The sequence below is a fragment of the Petromyzon marinus genome, chromosome 1 (assembly GCF_048934315.1).
Source record: "Petromyzon marinus isolate PM22_M1 ecotype Great Lakes invasive population chromosome 1, UKy_Petmar_22M1.pri1.0, whole genome shotgun sequence".
Taxonomy (NCBI): domain Eukaryota; kingdom Metazoa; phylum Chordata; class Hyperoartia; order Petromyzontiformes; family Petromyzontidae; genus Petromyzon; species Petromyzon marinus.
Genome location: NC_133667.1, coordinates 21,022,283 through 21,045,708, shown reverse-complemented (window position 1 = coordinate 21,045,708; position 23,426 = coordinate 21,022,283). Strand labels below are relative to the sequence as shown.

The following is a 23,426-nucleotide window of genomic DNA, read 5'->3' as shown; positions in this document are numbered from 1 at the left end:
TACTCATTTTTTTTTTGCCCTGGATAAATGATGGGCTGAGTCAACCCACAACCATGATTTTAACTCACAACTTTTTGATAGTGAGGAAAGTGCTTTACCACAGGGACACCCTACACATTGGCCAGATAACCATCAGCTGCCATTTTTTACCCACTTCTTGATGAAGGACACTCGCATCGTCGCCAATCTCTCAAGATCCTGTGATGCCACAATCCATTTCGTTGCTACACGTTAACTTATTTCATCACTCCATAAAGTGAGGGAAAAAAGTATTTTATCCCCTGCTGATTTTGTATGTTTGCCCACTGACAAAGAAATGATCAGTCTATAATTTTAATGGTAGGTTTATTTGAACAGTGAGAGACAGAATAACAACAAAAAAATCCAGAAAAACGCATGTCAAAAATGTTATAAATTGATTTGCATTTTAATGAGGGAAATAAGTATTTGACCCCCTCTCAATCAGAAAGATTTCTGGATCCCAGGTGTGTTTTATACAGGTAACGAGCTGAGATTAGGAGCACACCCTTAAAGGGAGTGCTCTTAAAGGGAGTGCTCCTACTACTACAGCCAGTACATACTACTACAGTAGTATGTACTGGCTATAATAGTAGCTACTGCTTCAGCAATATGTACTGGCTGTAATAGTAGCTACTATCACTACAGTAATATGTGCTGGCTGTAGTAGTAGCTATCACTACAGCAGTATGTACTGGCTGTAGTAGTAGCTATACTAACTCTATGATAATAACGTGTATTCTTTCGATAAAGTCACATAGATAGAAAAATAATAATGATAATAACAATATAAATGAAAACAAAAAATAGGAATAAAATAAAATTAATAAATAACAATTAATGTAGATTGTAGCCTGGTTTTTAATCAGTCAGTGCACTGGCAGTTTATAATGTAGACTGTATCAATAGTTATTGAGAACCAAGAATAATTATGAGCCCTCCTTTGCCAGAAACAAGATATAGGAATAGGTTTTACCCTTTTAACTGGCACAAAAACTGACACCTTTATTCAAGGCATCGTGTTTGCAATAACCACAACACAAGCAGTCAAAATGCAAACAAAAAAGACAACTCTGATAATAATATGCACTGTCCTTGAATTTGATTGGTCCACACAATACTCTGATAGTGCGCTGTTTTTGAGTTGTACACCTTTTAGCGTCTTCTGGTCCAACACCAATGGAGACTAGGCTCTAAGAAAAGCTGTCTCGGGTGTGGACCAATCAAATTCAAGGACAGTGCATATTATTATCAGAGTTGTATTTTTTGTTTGCATTTTGACTGCTTGTGTTGTGGTTATTGCAAACATGATGCCTTGAATAAAGGTGTCAGTTTTTGTGCCAGTTAAAAGGGTAAAACCTATTCCTATATCTTGTTTCTGGCAAAGGAGGTCTCATAATGTAAATGCTCACCCCGAGCCCTCAATACTCTGATAGTGTGCTGTTTTTGAGTTGTACACCTTTTGGCGTCTTCTGGTCCAACACCAATGGAGACTAGGCTCTAAGAAAAGCTGTCTCAGGTGTGGACCAATCAAATTCAAGGACAGTGCATATTATTATCAGAGTTGTCTTTTTTGTTTGCATTTTGACTGCTTGTGTTGTGGTTATTGCAAACATGATGCCTTGAATAAAGGTGTCAGTTTTTGTGCCAGTTAAAAGGGTAAAACCTATTCCTATATCCTAAACCAAGAATAAGTCTACATTATAGACTGGTTGTACGCTCACTCCGTGTAATAAACCATTTCTATAGCCCAGATTATAGACTGGCAATACGCTCACCAAGCTTAAATACCAGGCTACAGTCATCATTATAGACTGCCAGTACACTCACCGAGGCTAAGAACCAGTCTACAGTCTACATTATAGACTGCCAGTACACTCACCCAGCTTAACCATTGCTACAGTCTACATAATAGACTGCCAGTACACTCACCCAGCTTAATGACCATTGCTACAGTCTAAATTATAGACTGGCAGTACGCTCACCAAACTTAATAACCAGGCTACAGTTTACATTATGGACTGCCAGATTACTCACTCCAAATCAGAACCAGGCAGCAGTCTACATGAGTGGTTTCAATTAATATTGTTATATTATTATTAACTTTATTTTGTATTATAATTTTTCCATCTATGTGACTTTACCGAACGAACCAAAGAACATGAATTCCTGCAGTCACGAAAGTTTTAAGTCTAAATCTATAATAGTCCTAACGTAACAGAGTGTAGTGGTGAGGCCTAGTCCCATACAGAGCCCCCGGCCTCGCCTAGATTGCCCAGCCGTCCGAGGTGGCACCTTGGCAGGCTGAGGCTCGGCTGCTACCCCCCCCCAACCACGATCCCCCCGCCCGCTCTGCAGTAGTTACTACGGCCTATAGTAGTAACATCTGCCGACTCTATAGTAGTTACTGCACACATTGGGGTGGGGGGGGGGAGAAGAGGACATCACACTGTGAAGAATGAACCTCAGCATTTTGTGTATCTATATTGCATTTTTAACGCGAATGAGAATTTTTCCCCAACTCCACCGATCGCGCGTGTGCCTTGCTAGGGGCAACCACGGCTTTTTTCGCGCATGCGCAAATGTGTGCTTTGGCGTGCTGAGTGGCGTAAGGAAATAAATAATCATAAATAGCACTAAATTTCGAGTCATCAATATGCTAAATCCCTCTGTTGATATGTAAACTCCTTTGTCAAGGCGCTCTCCTCCTCCCACCCAGCTTAAAATACGCTACCAAACTTGATTAATGTTCATTAGGACGCTGTATTTCCGACAACTCTGTTCTTCACCTGAGGACGGCTGCTTGCGTTGTGGCCGAAACGTCGTGAGAATTTTATAATGTTAAATTTTTTATTATTTTATTATTTCCCTTTTACGTGACTTTACAGAAAGAACCAAGACTATATAGCACTAAATTGTTAATTTAACTACTTTAGAGTTGACGGATGTAACAATGGAATAGCGCTGGCTCACCACTGGGCTTATGGCGTGGTTCCTGGGTACTTTTTTTAAAACCTGAACCCCACGGTTTGCGAGCCAAATCCTTCGCAAGTTTTGTACACAGACAGACACACAGACAGACAGACAAAAAATGACGTTTATAGGTAAGATGCAGGTGACTTACTGAGCCTTCCTATGCTTTGCACTCCTATCGTTTTTTGTATTTGTTGTTGTAATTTTCTGACCCACCCTATTGGACATCTGTGAAAGAGAGCTTAATAGCTCATTGAATTCTTCTAGGATAAATTAAGATTCTGAATCAAAGCATGTGAATGTAATCGCATGTGTCACAGTGTGCCTAACAGGTACCTGACGTGTGTATCTGTGTAAATAATAATTTTTAGTTGAATCCTTTTATAACAAGTGCTCCCTACATCAGCTGTCTTACTAGCTAGATCTTTTACACATTGGCTAAACATTGCAATGCACTGCATGTTCTACCATTGAAATTTAGATTAGAATACATTACTGTACAATTCACCTCTTCATAGTAGATGGTACATTGTGGTCCATATATTTGCAACACATGCAAACTGCAGCGATTCTCTGCTCTGTGAGTTAGATTATGATTCAATTGCTATGTAAGTTCACATTCTCAGTGTACTCTATCTTGTCAGAACATATCCACTCAAAGTGTAATCTCTGCCTGACTTGCATTCCAACCTTCATAGGTCATCCTGACCTAAAACAACTGCAATCTTTGCATTGGGACAATGTCCAGCTTGTCTTCTATGTTTGGAGCTGCTTTCAATTATGCAAACAAGATGGCTTAAAATAGGCTGTTTATTTTTGGCCTAGGGCATACTTGCTTTCAGAACTAAATTGCAGTGAATGGCTGTGTGACTTAGAAAGTTAAAAATAGTTGTCTAATGAGTAAGAGTTGTTTTTGAATAATACATTTGAATGACATACACGAAGAGACATACATTTTATAATTATATTTTTTACTTAAAGTTTTCGTGACGGCAGACATTCATATTCTTTGGGTCTTTCGGTAAAGTTACATAGTTAGGTTCAAAGAAAATTACAAAAACTACAACTTTTCGATCGCAACACAAGCGGTCGTCATCAGGAAATGGGGGTTAGCCTCTAAAGGCAGAATGTTTATAAAGGTTTGAAATGGCCATACCCCAAGTGTCATCAGTATGGGCGGGGCAGCTAATGTTAATGTAAGTGATGGTACTCGTAGAGGGTAACAATTAATTGGTGGAAGCCCACCACCAGGCCCATCACTTCCCACTACTACCATCACCACTAGCAGTAGCCCTTTATTGGTGGCAGCCCACTACCAGTGCCGTCGTGGCCCTCTACGAGTACCATCACCTCCAACAGCAACCTCCACCGTCAACAGTGTGAGTGGGTAAAGCGAGGTGCAATGATTACTTGGCAGCCCTTTAATTGGTGGAAACCCACCACCAGCACCGTCGTTGCCCTCTACGAGTACCACCACTTACATTAACATTAGCTACCCTGCCCATGCTGATGACATTTGGGCTACGCCCATTTTAAACCTTTATAAACAGTTTGCCTTTAGAGGCTAACCCCCTTTTCCTGATGACGACCGCTTGTGCTGCGATCGAAACGTCGTGTAGTTTTTTGTTATTTTCTTTGAACCTATCTACATGACTTTACCAAAAGACCCAAAGAATAATAATTATTTTTTCAACAATTAAATTGTGGAGTTTGGCTGTATTTCAATATATTACCAGCTGAAGTTAAAGGTATGTCTTTTCAGCTCGCACTTTCTGTGCGGAGTTTGTATGTTCTCCCCCTGTTCTGCTTGGCTTTCCACTGGTATTGGCCGAATGTGCCAATGCTAAAAAAATTCTGCACATTACTCAATTTGGGATTACACATCGCAACACTGCCCTCCTACTGCAGAAACTTGCAGGACCTTCCTGAGACTCAGTGAGGGGTAAACGAGTACAATAACAAAGTAATAACATTCACGTGTGCTTTGTATAACATAATTTAGTGTCAGTTTGACATTTTATGATCATATTATTGCACATATCACCGTAACGTCGACAGTGTCTTGAGATGCAGCTAGATTTAGACCCTTAGTAACTGCAAATTATATTGTAACGTTTGATCCTCACTTTCCTCTACAGAGGTGAGAAAACTAATATTAACAATACTTAAGTTAGGATAACACGCATGTATTAAATTAATTTAAGAATATTACTCAGGGTGTATTGTTTAACTCTAAAGGAACCTAATACACATTGTGTTCAACGACAACTTGAATCGGATTCTGAGATGACCTTATCTTTTTTCACATATGATCGCTTGGCAGAAACATGTAATCACGATAAACTATTGTATTATCGTGTATAAAGTATGCCATACAATATTTTTTGACATAAATTGACCTAGCATACAACGGCAGCTAAATAACCACTTTGTGAATGGAATTGTGACCTTTAATCCTAAAAGTTGAGCAACCTGGGGGTATTATTTAATCCCGACTAAGACAGAGAAAAAGTGTTCACTTCAGGAATGTAATGGTTTGTTGATTCAGAAATTATACTCGAATTTTATGCTAATGCTACAAAAATGTATTGATACGTGTTGCACAATTTATATATATATTTATACCACTATAGATCCCACTCAGTCAAACATTGAACATTAAAAATGTTTCCACCACTATATATCTTATAGATTTGCACGACTGTTTATTATATAGACACCACTAGAAATATGTTTTATTCACACCACTGTGCATGTTATAGATAATTATCACAGTATAGATGCATCTCCACATTTGAGTCCATAAATGCACTCCACCACAGATTCTATCTCTGCATTCTCAAGGGCAAAAAACAAGTGATCTGTTAATTTATTTCATAACCGGAATTGGGACAGATCATAACATTGTGGAAGGAAGAACTTCCTTACTTCCATATTGTAGTATGTATGAATAATTCATCACATTTCAAAGGATATGATAGATTTATGTAAAAAAAAAAATATTTTTTAAAGTTGACTCATCTCTAATATATTGATCAGGTTGATGACTGGGCAACATTCTGATCCATGTGCTGTCAGTCCAACCATCTCATCTGAACCTAATTTGTCACAAAAACTATGTTGAATCCGATTGTAATCTAAACTGACAGTGCCCCAAACGTATTTCTCGTAAAAAAAATACAGCTTGGTTAAGAAACAACTGTTTGTCTGACAATTTTCTTCAGAATGATGGCAAAAACAATACTAAACTTTACAATTATTTGAGCATTTACTCAACAAAATATTTGGTGGGAACTGCTCTTTTTCGTCACAAATTAGTAGGTGTTTGATACTGCCTGAGGTTAAGCCACCACCTGTATCTATCTTTATTTGTCCTAATCTAACATTTTGGTAGGTGCCAGAAGATACTTGTCTCATGCTCGCTTGTATGTATTTATTTGTGCGTTTAATTAAGAAGTTCATATTGTTAGTCTCTTATGTTTCTGTTGCTGCATTACATTATAGGCCATAGGGTTTCTGCTTAGAAAGTGCAGAATTACCCCACGTGTTATGCATAAATGTTAATTCTATATGGCTATAGAACACATTCATTGCTTGACTGTGTGTACGTGTTGCTCTGAATGTCCAACTGTTCATCCAATGCCAATGGGGCACTGGTAAAACGACTGCATATATGGAGTGAATTTTCAATAAACAACATAAGAGTGCCTTATTGTTGATTTGACAAAGAGGCACTCAAAAAGGCACCTGCACACGCACGGCAGCGTGAAAGATGCCACTGACCGCATCTCACGAGCACACATGCTGAGCAAGGCGAGGGGTACAGCTTGCGGCTAATGGAGAACAGCAGGGGTGGCTCTCTTACCCTGCTGATATGGAAATGCATGTCAAAAGCCTATATGTGGTGTTTCCTTTTTTTCCCGATCTGTTTTTAGACAGACTGCAAATGTTTTAGAGCCATTCTAGCCAACCACAACATACCTTTTCAAAACGTGTATATATTATAGGCTAGGATAGGTGTGAGTCCTTACTTTTTTCACCTTCGCTTACCTGCACGACTGGCACATAGAGCTTGCCCAGATTCGATACTGCCATCAAATAGAAGCATTGCCTGGTAGGATGGGGATGGTTTAGTTTAATTTGTATGTTTTTGGGTGATTTTGTTTACCTTGCTTGTACTTTGCACTACTTCTATGTTTTTGCTTTGATTTATTTTATAACGTTCTTACCCACCCCTACTGGACATCTGTGGAAAAGAGCTTTATGGCTCATAGAATTCTTCCAGTATAAATACATGTTCTGATTTGAAACCAAAACGTTTATTCAATTAATGGTAAATAATAAAATTGGGTAATATACGCAATAAAAGTATAAGAATCAATATTTTCAATTTCTATATATGTAATGGTTTCGCTTCAAAACAGCATTGGCGTTAGGTGCTACCATTCACCCCGATGTAAATAATAAAAACAGTTTAACCGAATCGTGACTCATGGGAAATTATTGAATCATCTTACGTATGAATTTGAGCCAAAAACCTGCGCGACGGTAATATTGGTATGAAAAGATGCATATGGTGATTCTGTCCTCATGTTCAAGGTGTGCATGGTCTGAGTTCACAACCTTGATTTGAAGATGTGCTTTGTGTTGGGCAGTTCCGTGGCGGAGCAGCTGAAGCGTGGAGAGACGGTGCAGGCCGAGGCCTTTGACAGCGTCACCATTTACTTCAGTGACATCGTGGGGTTTACATCTTTATCAGCTGAAAGCACTCCCATGCAGGTTAGTGCTGGGGGGGCGAAATCTGGACCTGTCAAAGTGGGGAGTCTATGGGGTGACCTGAAATGTATTAGATTGGCGCACAGTACATCAACAGCATTGTGTGCTAAGCAGCCGGTGTGTTAATTTACGACAACCGCGCATCAACATTCATGGGAAATACCTTTTTATAAGACCTTTACAAAACATTACAATGCTGATCTATAGACTGGCAAATGTAATAACTTCTTAAGAACCTGTAGAACGAATGTGGACATGCACATCGAGAGGACTTCAAAGGCAGCTGATAACTGGGAAATAGAGTTTTATAAGAATGAAGAGGGTGTTTATGAGGCGAGAGTTATAAGAATAGATGCGATGGGGCAACATACAATGTGCACTGTCACATAGGTTAGAGATAATGTATTGGGTAGACAGTGACAGTGAAAAGCCTGGGTATGTAGTGAAGTGGGAGTCGGCCATACAGATAGTTAGAGGGATTGAGTTCCAGAGGTAGCAGGGCAAGCAGAGGAAAATATTATCTCATTGAGCAGAGGTTCTTTGCGAGTTTTCGATAAAAGACCTTGGCTTCTGTAGTTGATGGCATTAGGAGAAGAGAAGAGTGAGATGAGATGGGAGAGGTAGGCAAGGGTAGGTCCATCCATGGAGGAGCATAAAGAAGGGTTAAAATGATGAATGTGTAGTTGAGCTAAAGAAAGGGTTAAAATTGTGAATGTGTAGTTGAGCTAAAGAAAGGGTTAAAATGGTGAATGTGTAGTTGAGCTAAAGAAGGGTTAAATGGTGAATGTGTAGTTGAGCTAAAGAAGGGTTAAAATGGTGAATGTGTAGTTGAGCTAAAGAAGGGTTAAAATGGTGAATGTGTAGTTGAGCTAAAGAAGGGTTAAAATGGTGAATGTGTAGTTGAGCTAAAGAAAGGTTAAAATGATGAATGTGTAGTTGAGCTAAAGAAGGGTTAAAATGGTGAATGTGTAGTTGAGCTAAAGAAGGGTTAAAATGGTGAATGTGTAGTTGAGCTAAGGAAGGGTTAAATGGTGAATGTGTAGTTGAGCGAGTACTGTTGGATTGGGAGCCACTCTAGAGATGTTAGGAATGTATTCAGGCATAGAATGAGCAGAATAAAAGTTTTGTTTGGAAAAGTGGAAATATATACATTTTCACATATTTTCGTTTTTCTGTGAAAGCAATGCTAGGGATTCAGCAAAAGTTTTCTGATTATTGGGGTCTGATGATAATATTTTCGAGATTATAGTGAAGCTGCAATCATGCAAGTGAGTGCGATGAACAATACCAGAGGCGTTTATAAATGCCTTTATGTAGGAGACCAACAAATTGGGAATCAATGTAGTGGATCAAGGATGAAAGATGATGTTTTTGTTTGAGACAATAGCAGTGGTGTAACTGGAGGTGGACTGACAGCAATGTAAGGTGGGAGAGGTGGTGAGGCAGGAAAAGGGCAGGCAATACAAGAAGGATAATCATGGGCTGAAATGTCAATAATCTTTTTTCTAAACCTTGTCAGAGAAATAACAGGCAAATAGCTGGTGATTGACAGGGTAATTGAGAAAGTATGGTTCTGGGGATGCAGAATTGAGCTTGTGCACATAATACTTGTCAGCCGTGGTGATGCATGGGGGGAGTGTTCCATGAAGAGGGAAGAGAAAAACGTATGATACATTCAAAGACTCGATGCCTTCCTCATAATTATAAGACTCGATGCTTTCCTCATAATTATAAGACTCGGTGCTTTCCTCATAATTATATAACATATTCTTGGTTCTTTCGGTAAAGTCACATAGAAGGGAAACAATAAAATAATAAAAATATAAAACAATAAAATTATCACGACGTTTCGACTACAACACAAGCAATCATCATCAGGTGTGAAACCCACAGCAAGAAATTTTGAAAAAAATGGCGGTTTTTTAACGTTAGCACCACGGAGAGGGATTTGACAGTTTGTTCAGATGGATGAGTCCATCTATGTTCGGAAAAGAGGAGGGGGGAGACGAAAAATAATGGATGCGGTCTGAAAGCCACCTTAAGCGTGATCAATCAATTAAGACCCGAAATGGTTTATCAAATCCTTCCAATGATTGCTAAGCCAGAATCCATCTTCTCGGTTGAAATTGTCTCTGTGTTTGTATATGTAGATAGCCTCATGAACGAATCTTTCATGGTAGCCAGATGGCTTGCAAAGAACCTCTGTCTTGGAGAAGTCAATGTCATGTGAGCCTACTGAATTATAACAGTGATCTGCCACGGCCGAGGTGTTGGTCCTACCGTGTTTAAGGTCTGCTTTGTGTTCACGAATGTAGTCCGAGACATGTCGTTTGGTTGGACTCGTCCATCTGAACAAACTACCAAATCGCTATCTGTGGTGCTAACGTTAAAATAACCGCCACTTTTTTCAAATTTTCTTGTTGTGCTTTTGACACCTGATGATTGCTTGTGTTGCAGTCGAAACGTCGTGAGAATCATATTGTTTTATATTTTTATTATTTTATTGTTTCCCTTCTACGTGGTGACTTTACCGAAAGAACCAAGAATATGAATCCCTGCTGTCACAAAAGCTTTAAATAAAAATTTCAAAACAGTTAACTCAAACATGATGGACCATTGAACACTAAAAGTGAATTGCCTCCAATTACAGATAGTCTGCTATTATCCCAGTACATCTCTAAATAGCATTTGTTTGGAGTCAACTGTCACAAATATGATAATTGTTTTTTTACCCTTTTATCTGGAAACAAAACTGACACCTTTTTTTACTAGGAGTCATGTTTGCATTGCCCACAATACCTGCGGTCGGAATGCAAACAAAAAACATAACTCTGATAATGTATGCACTGTCCTTGAAATTGATTGGTCCACACCCGAGACAGCTTTCCTTAGAGCCTCGTCTCACATCGTGTTGGACCAGATGACGCCAAAAGGCGCACTGGTCCAACACCATGTGAGACCAATCAATTTCAAGGACAGTGCATACATTAGCAGAGTTATGTGTTTTGTTTGTATTCCGACCGCAGGTATTGTGGTCAATGCAAACATGACTCCTTGTAAAAAAAGGTGTCAGTTTTGTTGCCAGATAAACCGGTAAAAAAACAATTATCATATTTTGCTACTGGCAAAGGAGGTTCCAATGGTGTCACAAATATATTTATAATGAATTTCATTGATTAAAATGAAATGTATTTCTTGTAAGGAATTACATTTGTTGGCATGTCCAAAAGTTAGCATAGCGTTTAATCAACCATAAATTAACACAGACAATTAGTTCATAAATATAACAAGACCAAATTTCCAATCGCAATCTGCACACCCTCCCTACTTTAGTTATATGATTTCTGAAACCCAATCCCGATTGACTAATTGGGATCAGATTTCATGATTATATTTATTACACATTGTACTGCAATACCTGTATTACCTTAAGTGTTAAGGCATTAGCTATTAATTTTAAATATGTTATTTTTATATTCACGATAATGCACCAAACCGTGCGTGTAAGAATCGATAATTTCCTATTCATATATACAGTATTGTACGTGAGCGGTTCCTTGGTTCATGTAAAGTCTGTCGCTACTGTTAACTGTACATACACCGAAGAGGGAGAAACTATATTTGATTCATGGGTAGAATCAGGGAACAGATATGTGACAATGAAATGAATCATGGAGGGAAAATCAAGACCAGGGAAATATTTAGCCACAAGGGGACGTCCATAAATGACGTCACGCACCTGGGGGGGAGGAGGGGTCAGACATTTGTGACGATGTGTGACGAGGGGGGGGGGGGTTAAGAAATGTGACGTCACCTCAAAATGCGCAACTTTAAACAAATATAGACAACACGTTCTACTTAATTAAATAGACTTTTTAGTAAATATTTTCTCCTACAACATCAGAGTGCAGCACCACATGAAATACGCACTACAATGACAATAGTTTAAAGCGATTTGAAGCATGTTTTATATATTTTTTGGGGGGGGGCGGAGCTTTGTGACGTCATATTTGAGGGGGGGTCTGACTTTTTGTGACGCCGAGTGACGAGCGAGGGGGGAGGGTCAAAATTCGTCCAAAATCACGTGACGTCATTTATGGACGGCCCCCAAGCAATTAACCACGATAAGTGCTGATGCTCACAATACATGCATCGATTCATAAGAAATGACTTCTATTTTTTACTTGTTTATAGTTTTTTTTTATATTACTTTAGATTCTCATCATTATCAATCATCACTATCAGCCATGGGGAATCCACTGGTAGATGAAGGCCTCCCCAATTAGCCACCACCTTTCACGGTCCTGCGATGTAATAATCTACCAATCACCTGTACACAAACTGACCGAGCGATGAATTGTACCCCATGCTCCTTCACCTACCCACCCAATGCTGTGGCTGGTGGAGGCAGAGATTCTGGCAGTGGGGGGGAGTGGGGGTTCAACAACTTCACCACGCTGGTCAGATCAGATTGGTGAAGGGAAAATATTATGTTGCGCCCTTTTGCCGAGTACCTGATTGGTACAGGTGCCTCTGTCCAGCAGAGCTAGTCAGGTCTCCAAGGCAATCAAGTCTCTTCACCGCAGCAAGAGTGCTCTGTTGAAGTGGCAATATATCCACAAGACTAAATTATCCTATAGATTCAAAACAACTGTGATATATAATCCAGAGTGCTGTGAATCTACAGCTTGTATAGGTTACAACTCGTTATGCACTGGTGTGGTGCATTCTGTGTAATTGGTGAATAAACAGATCCATCACCGTTCTGTATTTCCACCCAAAATAATATGCTGTCTAGTCTATTGGCCTCTTGGTCTGTAGACGAAATTAATGACTTATGTTAACCAGCAGCATTTGTTTCAGTAAAAAAGTGCTCTTACTAATCACGTCTGGTAAACTAGCCTTACTCTCTGGTTCTTTCGGCAAAGTCACGTAGTTAGATCTACATAACTTTACCTAAAGAACCAGACTAAACTAGCCTTATTTATTTAACAAGTCTGACTGCAGATGAAACCCAGAAGTGCAAAACCAGTGCCAGAATGTCCTTGCTCATACAAATGGCTCCTGGTTAACATACCAAATGTAGAATTGTTAACACTGGCTCTACAATGGAGATGAACACCACTTCATACTTGTTGGAACTTGCAGACACATTGACTGTCAAAATGTTAACGAAGGAGATTAATCCCTGACTAGATTCACCCGTGTTTGAACCTATATCCCATCTTGATGAAACCTTGCACAAGTGTAGAGCTGGGCAGTTGGTTGATTAAGTCGATTAATCAACAAAATATTGCAATCAACTACATATTTTCTATGGTAGATTACTCATGCGCCTTTAAAATTGGTAGCCAACCTTCTACATCCTACCTCCTGAAGGTGGGAAACCCCCACCAAAACCACACCCAGTATGACACAGCTGATGATCCTGATGATATCGTACCTCCACCCATCACCTCCCATCCAGCAGCACACGTGGGAAAGGAGGTGAGGATTTTTTTTTCCCAACATTTTTTGTGTGTTGTCGATTAGTTCAGTAATCGAACCATTAATTGATCGAGCAATTGGTTACTTAAATAATTGGTTAGTCCAGCTCTAGCCAGGTGCCTGCCCCTATGACTTCCTGTGGGTTGGCAGTATGACAGACTGACAAAGAAACCTCTGTAATATATCCATTGACAATAACCTTAGCAGGCTCTTCGTTAAGTAACCACTGTTTTAAGTAACTAATGAGTTACCGTGTATGTTATAAGCTCCGATGTGTTTTCTTTTACTCATTTCTATTGAGCAGTTTGTTGTCCTTTCCCCCGCACCTCCGATTAGCACGGTTGGCTGCGTACGGCGCGAACGAAGTTCAACGTACACACCTCAGTTTGGTTGCACAGTATTTGTCTTGTTTTTATTTATCAAGCTTCCACAGTTGGAATGCACTATTAAGCAAAGTTATACTGTCTCAGAAATTGTGATGGTAAACATTTAAGGGAACTGCACTCTCGAGCAGAACGAAGGATTAGCTTCCATCTTCAGAGTGCTTTGCTCAAAAACGCTTCTCAACAATATTTTGGTTGGCATATACCACTTTCCTGTAGCGAAGCTAAATCACACAACCAGGAGTTAAACGGGTACGTTTTTGTTTAGCCAGTCATGCTCAATGGCATTTTCGTTCATACCTTGTTAGTGAAAATAACAAAATACAAGGAATAATTAAAAATGTATGCAATGTGTGACACATCACTGTTTTATTTCACATTTTTATTACATTATTTCTACCACACTGCGTCTCAAAAAAGCTACAGTGAAACCCATTTTGGTTATATTCATATTCCTCATAGATTTTAAGCCTTTAGATTGAGATACGTTTTGGTGAGCAACCAAGCACTCTGAGCCTGTTCACGACACAGCATGGCACTGTAGCGACATGCGTAAGTGAAGTGGCTCTGTCCTTTGCTGTCTGCTTCAATTGCCCGCGTTTTTATTACATCAGTTCTGCCACTTTCTCATATTTGTTGATACATTTAGAGTTTGTATGCATCACAGGAAGCACGTGCTAATGGAAAATGAGGGCAACTGACAAGTCCCCTGCTCCATAGTGCAACCCCTGTAAATGGGCTGTCAGCAGCAACGGCAACCCCTTCTTTGATGCGTCGTCTTTGCTAGTATATCATCTTTCTGAAAGTCATTCACAATTAACATAAATTCCTAAAAAATATAAAGCGTACACTGTGTGCGTGGAGATTAATGTTCGTCATGTGATTGTGGCGTCGTATTTATAATGTAATATACGACCACAATATATCATCATGTGGCCGGGTGGTGTTGCAGTTGTAGCCCCAGAGTAACAATCAGAAAGTCAAATCCCTGTTGGCAGTCGACTTAGTCCATTATTTATCAAGTGTAGATACAAATGCTTGCCACTTTATGGGAAGTTAACAGTAGTTATAATTTGGATAGCCTGGCACCTGCACGGCAATGTGGAATTTTCACCTCTAGCTAAGGGCTGTCAACATAGGCAAGTGCTGCTCCATCGCTTGCTTGAGTAGGAAGGCACTTTAATTATAGCATTATATCACACAGATATATTTATTCTCCCTCCCCCTAATAATCACGTAATATTTAAAGCTAATGCCGTTAGTGCTGCCACACCTCACCATCGCTGCTTTCATATTGCTGGATCCCAAACCCACCGTTGTTGCAAATTCAACAACCCTCCCCCAAGGACTACTCTAAAAACAAACCACCACCTGGCTTTCGTCTTCCCTTTGAGTTGCTAACCCGTGAGTGTCCAAGCTAATGTTGTCTAAGTAGCCTGCCTTCCGCAAATCCAGCACACGTGCTCCGCCCATCTAAACATATATACCTGATTATTTCTACCATATAGTACTTTCCTGCCGTGTTTAACCGTTTAAAATTCCAAGATGTTCATCCGCTATTGCCATGGTAATCCATTAAACACTTGCGCACATCTCTATTCAATTTACAGAGGAGTCCATTTTCGTTTGTGAATTACATTTTTTATCAGGAAATACCGATATTTCTACTCTCTTAAACACCCAAATTTTACATCAACGATAATCACTCTTTAAAACGTATTTATTTTTGTTTATAAATTACAATTCTACCATGTAAATGCTATTTCTCTTACACTCCTTCTGGCCGTGGCACATGCCTATAATCCAGCACTGTGGAGGTGAGGGTTAATGGCTCAGAAATGTTGTAAAACACCCTTCCCGTGGGAATCGAGGTGCCATACTCTGGCTTGGCAGGAGCAGGCTCTACAGCAAATGTGGACTCCACCTGTGCTGTCTGCATGGGATAAAGTATTGCCCCCTCACATGCGTAGGTTTACTCTGGGTATTCCAGTTTCCTCCCATATATAAACAATCATTCGTTGGCCAATAGCATTTTAATATATAGAGGATCACAGAGCTCGGGGATGAATTTAGCCCTAGCTCACTGCTTGGCTCCCTTTCCTGCTTGTCCTATGGTTCCTCGTTGCTCTGAGTCATTCTCTTTCTTTGAGAATGAACGAATACTGTGCACGTTACAATATTCAATTATGATCAATTCACAATATGACTTACTATAAAATGTTAACTTCCTGATGGCACACGTGATAAAGTTGTATGAACGAAATCTGTAACTACCTGTGATTAGCACGGTTGGCTACGTACGGTGCGAAAGAACTTCAACATACAACCACTGCCAGTAACCTACTTTTTGAAAATGAAACTACTATTTGGTGATGCAACGTTGGCGGTGGTGCGCAAGCACAATTAACCAAAATAACTCAACCTCATTATTGAGGCTTTTGTTGTTGTGTTTTTGAAAGGTGTACCCACGAATCCCCAACCAAAGTGCTTGTAAAAAAAATCTTCATCATATACATAATCAAATTCTCTGGTGGAAAATTACCCATTGTCATTCCTGGATATTTTATCATCACTAAAATCCACCTTGAATTTAGGAAAAGCATAGTCAAGCACATCCATGATCAAAGTCCTGACCTCAAAATAGTTGTTAAGCAGGTCAACATATCTTACCCTTAAAGGTTACTGATGCTCGATGTTATCGTAGCATTTCAATTCAACCAGAATGATTTGCTTGCTTAACATCAAAATACTGAATTCATATAACCTTATTTACCCCACTCTTCTGTATTCTCTGCCTCATAGGAAATATGTTTTACCACGACCGCTGTTTTCTCTAAATTCTCTGCATCGTATGATATCCTTTTTCCAGTTATTTGGCAATTGATCCATTCCCCAAACAACTTTGATTATATCTTGACTTAAAGCTTTTCTTGACTGCAGGAATTCATATTTTTGGGGACTTTCAGTAAAGTCATGTAGATAGGTACAAATTAATAAAAATGTAGTGACATACGACGTCACTACTGTGTCGGGACTGTACGAGCGTAGGGACACATGACGTCACTACTGTGTTGGCTCGGTATGGGTGCTGTAGGCAGGTGTCACCGGGGTCGTGTCAGGCCGTGACACTCTGCGTGAACCCAACAGGACACGTGACCGGATAAAGGGGGATTAGGGGCCCCAGGGGGGAGCTTGGGGGTCACGTGGTTGGGGGCCCGGACCTTCTCGAAGGATCGAGAAAGGGGGGCGTGGCTTGGGGCGGAGCCGGCCACGCCGCAGCGGTTTTAAGCGGGGCGTGAACAGAGAGCGGGGCTGTTCAACCTTGGGATGAAGACGCCATCAGCGGTCCTCGAGTCTCCGATCGTCGTTCGTGACCAGGCAACCTGTCACCTGCCTTGGTCACGCTGTGTAGTATTCCCCGAGTGTTAGTGAGATTAGGAACGATGGTCACCACCTTATATATAGTGTTCACGTTGGTTGTTATGCGTTAATAAATAGTGTTGTCTCCAAGTTGAGTGTGCGCCTCAATCGAACCCACTACAAAAATAATAAAAATACAATTAACCAAAAACTATGACTTTTCGATCACTACACAAGCGATCGTCATCAGGAGGAAAGAGGGGGAAAGCTGCTGAATGCAGACTGTTTTATAGGTTTAAAATGGTGTAGTCCTAGGGTCACCCATTTTAAACCTATAAAACAGTCTGCATTCCTCAGCTTTCCCCCTCTTTCCTCCTGATGACGATCGAAACATCTTAATTATTATTTTATTTTATATTTTTTATTAATTTGTACCTATCTACGTGACTTTACCGAACGACCCAAAGAACTTTGATTAATTTAATGCATAAAGGTTTTTGGGTTAGCTCGCGTAAGTATAAATGTGTCGTACCCCTCCACCATCCGACACAGTCAGGAAGGTTTGTCACGTAAACAACGCGCCAATCAGTTACTAATTTAGTCCACTAGTGTGTTAGAGTGTAAAACCACAACATTTGCAATCTGAATACGACGTTTCTCTAGTAATTATATCCAACATCATCGGGCGATTTGCCAGAATAGTGAAGCCATCCACCAGCTTTCGGTCTTAAATAGAGCATTCAAATTGTAAATGTTGTGGTTTTACTCTCAAACACACCTGTGAGCTGAAGTAGTAAATAATTTGTGCATTTTTACGTGACAGGGGGTACGACACATTCATACTCACGGGATCTACCTCAAAAAACTTTATTATGAATAATATTGGTCGCGAAAGCCTACGTGTTAAACTATCATAATGCATTTCCCCCAGTAACTGTATTTACTAATACTTTCTACAGTTGCTGTAAAATAAATAACCAGCATTTTAATAGCAAAGTATTGCTTTTAACCAAATCATGTGTTAGTGACTGTAATAAACATATCCATTAAAAGGTACTGATATTGCTTTCTACACAACAATAACAATATAATTATCTTAATTCACTTAAAAATGCGCTTTTTAGTGTCATCGCTCTCTGTGCTAAAGGAAACACTACTGCATTACCTCTTTTCAATTGAGCAATGAGTGTCTTGTATGCCTGTGTACAATGGGGTGGAAGCATATTTTATTTTCTGTCGTTATTGGTCACTAAATTATTTCTCTTTTGCAGGTGGTCACTCTGCTGAATGATCTATACACATGCTTTGATGCCATCATCGATAACTTTGATGTATACAAGGTAAATGCTGTGTAAACCATGATTGATGCACACAGAACCAAATACTTTGTACACACAGGATTGCATACATACACACACATTCCCCCGCACCTTCAATTAGCATGGTTGGTTATGTAAGGTGCGAAAGAAGTTCAACATACATACCTTTTGGCATTCTCTGGTCTGGCACTGGTGAGACAAGGCCATAAAGAACGTTGTCTCCGGTGTAAGCCAATCAGTTTCAAAGTCAATGCATATATAATTATCAGCATTTGTTTGTTTGCATGTTTGCCTTTATTCCTTGCAAAATGTATCTATTTGGTGTTTGAACATCTTAAACCCTGTTTTTATTGCCAGAAAGGCTAAAAACTCTTCTCATTTTTCATACATATGTAGTGAGTTCAACTGAGTCGCAGACGTACTCTTGGAGGCAACACATTTATTTAACACCAACACATGGGGTAACTGCCCCTTAACAGAATAACAACCTATGGTGGTGACCACCAGGCTAACTACACTAATTACAACGTAACTAGCTACTACGGACCGGGACCACAACTCTGTTCCAGGTCCACGTGTTGGAGACTCGGTAGGATGTAGCACGTAGACGAAGGTTTCTTCAGGATCAACAACAACGCCGGCCCCTCTGGGGGACCCGGCTTATATTCTCTGTGGCGTGGCTGGCTCCGCCCCTGGCCACGACCACCTTCCAGAATCCTCGAGCTGGATCTGGCCCCAGACCACGTGACCACCCCTAGCCCCCACTTGCGGCCTCTTTGTCGACTTAACTGGTCACGTGTCCTCTTGGGTCAACCAGAGTGCCATGGCCTTTAGTAACCTCATTCCTACAGCCGGCACTCCCACACCCTATCCTGTAGGGCTGGCACTGCACGCCAAGCGTGGTGCTACCTAGTGCTGTCAACCAGCGCTCACTGAGCCCTCTAGGGCCCGTACTACACCCACACCATAGTGGTGCCTCTCCAGATGGGCATTCGAGACCCAAGAGTAGGTTGTGTTATGTTACGTACTGTTATGTGAATAAATAGTGTTGCTCCCAAGATAATGTCTGCAACTCAGTTGGACTCACAACATATATATGTGTAGTGACATCGCGGGATGTCATTGTACAGTTCTTATGTGGTTGAAAAATAGAGGATGCCATGCATCACTACACATGCATGGCATCCTCTATTTTTCAACCATATAAGAAACTATTTAGACTTAGGACTAAGCAACCGTACGTGCATTGGCATTCACATTAAGGCATTCATGTATGTCATAATACATTCATATTATAACATAACGTTGTATTTTAAAAGTATTAAATATTAACACTTTTTCAATATAATACATGTATAATACCATATAATAGTATATTGCGGTGACCAAAAGCATTGTTGTATAAATATTGGAATTTACTTAAAGTGCTCACATAATTGTTAAACAACAACAAAAATGTGATCATTACACTTAGCAATAAAGCATTGGGGAAAGCAAAATAAAGATTGATAACATTGCCTTGCATATCCAGTACATGCTTTGGAAATGTTTTAGTGGAATTATATATGTATAAAATATGATCAGAAGATAAATAACATTATTTAATAATCTCCCCACAAAATTGCTAATCAAGTTTCTTCTTTAATGCATTTTCAAGAGCGCTATTTCATGCAACTGTATTTATTATAATATGGAAAGATTCAAATGAAGAATTTCTAAATGCTTCGGTTGCCATTTCACAGCTTTCACACAGGGCTCACACAGACTTCTACTGCATATGTGCATTTCCTTCCAGTACCATAGCTTTGTCAAGATCAGCATATTGATGACTTCACCCTCTGCAAATCTCAGTGCTTCATTTTTCCTTGGTTCCCAGTTTTGCCTCTCTTCCGAGAATTTTATGACGACATCTTTAATCCACTTTGGTGACATGTTTGTGGCATCGTGTTTGTGGCATCTCCTGCAGGTGGAGACAATAGGAGATGCCTATATGGTGGTGTCGGGGCTGCCCGTGCGGAATGGGAAGCTCAACGCCAAAGAGATCGCCCGCATGTCCCTGGCACTTCTAGATGCCGTGAAAACATTTAAAATACGGCACAGACAAGAAGACAAGCTCAAACTGCGGATAGGCATTCACACAGGTAGACCACAAAGACATTTTTCATTACAATCGCAGTTCAATAATCGTATCAATCATAAGTTGTGGCAATGGTTTTTAGTCGGATATAATTAGGCGGTCCACACAGCATCGGATAAATGGCTGTGATTACGACTCTTAAAGGTTTCAATCTTGATTTGAAGCTTTCGTGACTGCAGGAGTCTATACTCTTTGGTTCTTTCGATAAAGTCACGTAGATAGAACATTATTAATAGGTCACAACGTTGAGATCACAACACAAGCGACCGTCTTCAGGTGAGAGAGAGAGAACGCTACTGAAACAAGGTCTTATGTAGGCTTGAGATGGGTGCAGCCTCAGGGTAAGAGGGCGGGGCTAGAGATGGTCTGCCTGAGGCTGTGCAAGTGGCTATTGTATTGTGAGAGATTAGCATATGAATGAGCTTCGTATACTGCAGCATCGGTGACTTGCCTAGTATGTCACAGCATCCGTGACTGAGCGAGAAGAACATCCAGCCCGTCAATACAAAGACATCCAACCTAATCATGCAACTCAGAGAGTCAGCTAAAATCGCAGGAAGGATGGAAACATCACAGCAGGTTAACACTGTACCTGGTTAATCACGTCCTTCCAATGATTGCTCAATTTGTACCCATCTTCTCAGTTGAAATTGTGTCTGTGTTTATATATCTGGATGGCTTCATGAACAAATCTCTGATGATAACCAGTGGGTTTTCAGAGTACCTTTGTCTTGGAAAAATAATTTTCGTGTGTGCCCACAGCATTAAAACAATGATCCGCAACGGCAGAGGTATTGGTCCTACCGTGCTTCAGATCTGCCTTGTGTTCGCGAACACGGTCCGAGACATGTCGTTTCGTTTCCCCAATGTAACTACTGCCACAGCCACAACTTAGTTTGTAGACACCAGGAAATTGCTTGTCAGGAATCACATCCTTTACAGATGGGATCAAATCACTGATTTTGTGTACTGTGTTGAAACGAACCTGGATCTTTCCATAATATATATTTTTGGGTTAGATCGCGTAAATATAAATGCATCATTAAACACGCCACCACCCGACACAGCCAATTAGTAAGGTTTGTCACGTAAACAGAACGTGCCAATTCGTCACTAGTACAGCACACCAGTGTGTTGGAGAGACAATCCACAAAATTTACAAACTGAGTATGACGTTTCGCCAGTAATTACAACTAGCTTCATCAGGCGACAGCCAGATTTATGATTTATACAATGTAATGAAATTTGTTAAATACCTACCAGTGTTAAAGGGGAGGTGACAACAGCTAGGCCATGGGTATTTACATGTGTGAGTAATGGTGATAAAAAAAACTAAAGTTGGTGCTGCATTAGATTGGTTTATGCAGAAGTAAAATTTAAATGGTAAGGCTCTCTCACTCAAAATTACTGGTCAGTCACTTGGCCAACAGGCTTCAGAAAAAAGGCATTAGACAGTCTATTTCATGGTAAACTAAGCATATTTTAAATTTTGATTTAAAGCTTTCGTGACTGCAGTAATTCATATTCTTAGTTTTTTTCGGTAAAGTCACGTTGAAGAGAAACAACAAAATAATAAAATATATATAAACAATAAAAAAATTCTCACGACGTTTCGACCATAACTCAAACGGTCGTCTTCAGGTGTGTTGGTCCGCGTAATTTTTTTAAATAAATAAATAAATGCGCCGTTTACAAATACATTTATGCAAACCAACACACCTGAAGACGACCGTTTGAGTTATGGTCGAAACGTCGTGAGAATTTTTATTGTTTTATATATATTTTATTATTTTGTTGTTTCTCTTCAACGTGACTTTACCGAAAAAACTTAGAATATAAGCATATTTTACCGAGAGCTTTTTTGAGTATGTCAACAGTGTTCAATATAAGGATGTTGTACGCAAGTATTGTGAAATCAAATTCAACATAATTTGTCATTTACAAAAATATATATATTTTAAACATATTGAAGAGTTTTTTTTTTAAGTTAATGACAAAAGTGACACTTTGCATCACTTGATTTGTTTGTGTATTGCTGAGACAATCATACGTTTTGCATTGCTTAAATTACAGTACATTAATATATGTGCATGGCATTATGTGTCCACCTGACGTTACGCATATGTTTACAGTACAATTTACATTTCATCACTTCTGCGAACAATTTACAGGGTGCAAATGTCTCCTCTGACATTGCCAAATAACAATTGGCTTCACAGACAATACATAGCCTCCAAAATGAGCAGTGTAATGTTAGTCATGTCGTTGTGTTTTAGGTCCAGTCTGTGCCGGTGTGGTAGGACTCAAAATGCCGCGCTTCTGTTTGTTTGGTGACACCGTAAACACTGCTTCGCGCATGGAGTCCAATGGTGAAGGTATGTGATTGATACGCGCAGCTTTATTATCTGAAAGATGTTAAAATTACAACAATGTTTGTGTAAAGGACCTGATTAAAGTTTACAGTGTGCTTATTGACCACAGCAAGATAGATTTCAGTTAAGTGTAACACATTTTTCTGAAACTGTATCAAATAAAAACACCAGGTTGAGAGGTCATGATTCCAATGTGATGTAGCTGTACTCATCCCCACTGAGGTATGTGAATTTCACATTTCCACTGTGGATAGTCCTATAGCTTGCTTTTCCTATTTGGCATACATGTGTTAGGTACAGACCCTGAGGTTGAAAGGGTGGTCTATTTAAATTTCATGACGATAAAGCAACAAGGCAGTTACCAGGTGTGATTGAAGTCTGTGGCCTGACATACAAGTATTTTCTACAATAAAGGGTGAGTGTTCACCTAAAATTATACTATTTATGAGAGAATTACAACATCGGAAATCACATTTTGTGAGAACTGAAAAATGTGGAATTCTGAGCTGAAAGCAGCCATAAAATATATTTAAAAGGACATGACCCTGCCTGAAATCCATTACTGACATGGGACATGCATTATGTGAATCTGTTCCATCGT

At 39.8% G+C, this 23,426-nt stretch overlaps 1 protein-coding gene across 3 annotated transcripts in view; it reads left to right on the top strand.

The window, feature by feature from the left end:
• LOC116952159 (atrial natriuretic peptide receptor 1-like) overlaps positions 1–23,426 on the top strand; it is a 105,797-nt gene that overhangs the window by 75,331 nt on the left and 7,040 nt on the right. For all 3 annotated transcript variants that reach the window (XM_076065442.1, XM_032971648.2, XM_032971390.2), the window contains 4 exons: positions 7,647–7,770; positions 18,269–18,337; positions 20,283–20,457; positions 22,730–22,828. In XM_076065442.1, the coding sequence (XP_075921557.1) occupies positions 7,647–7,770; positions 18,269–18,337; positions 20,283–20,457; positions 22,730–22,828 (467 nt within the window). The remainder of the gene's footprint in view (positions 1–7,646; positions 7,771–18,268; positions 18,338–20,282; positions 20,458–22,729; positions 22,829–23,426) is intronic.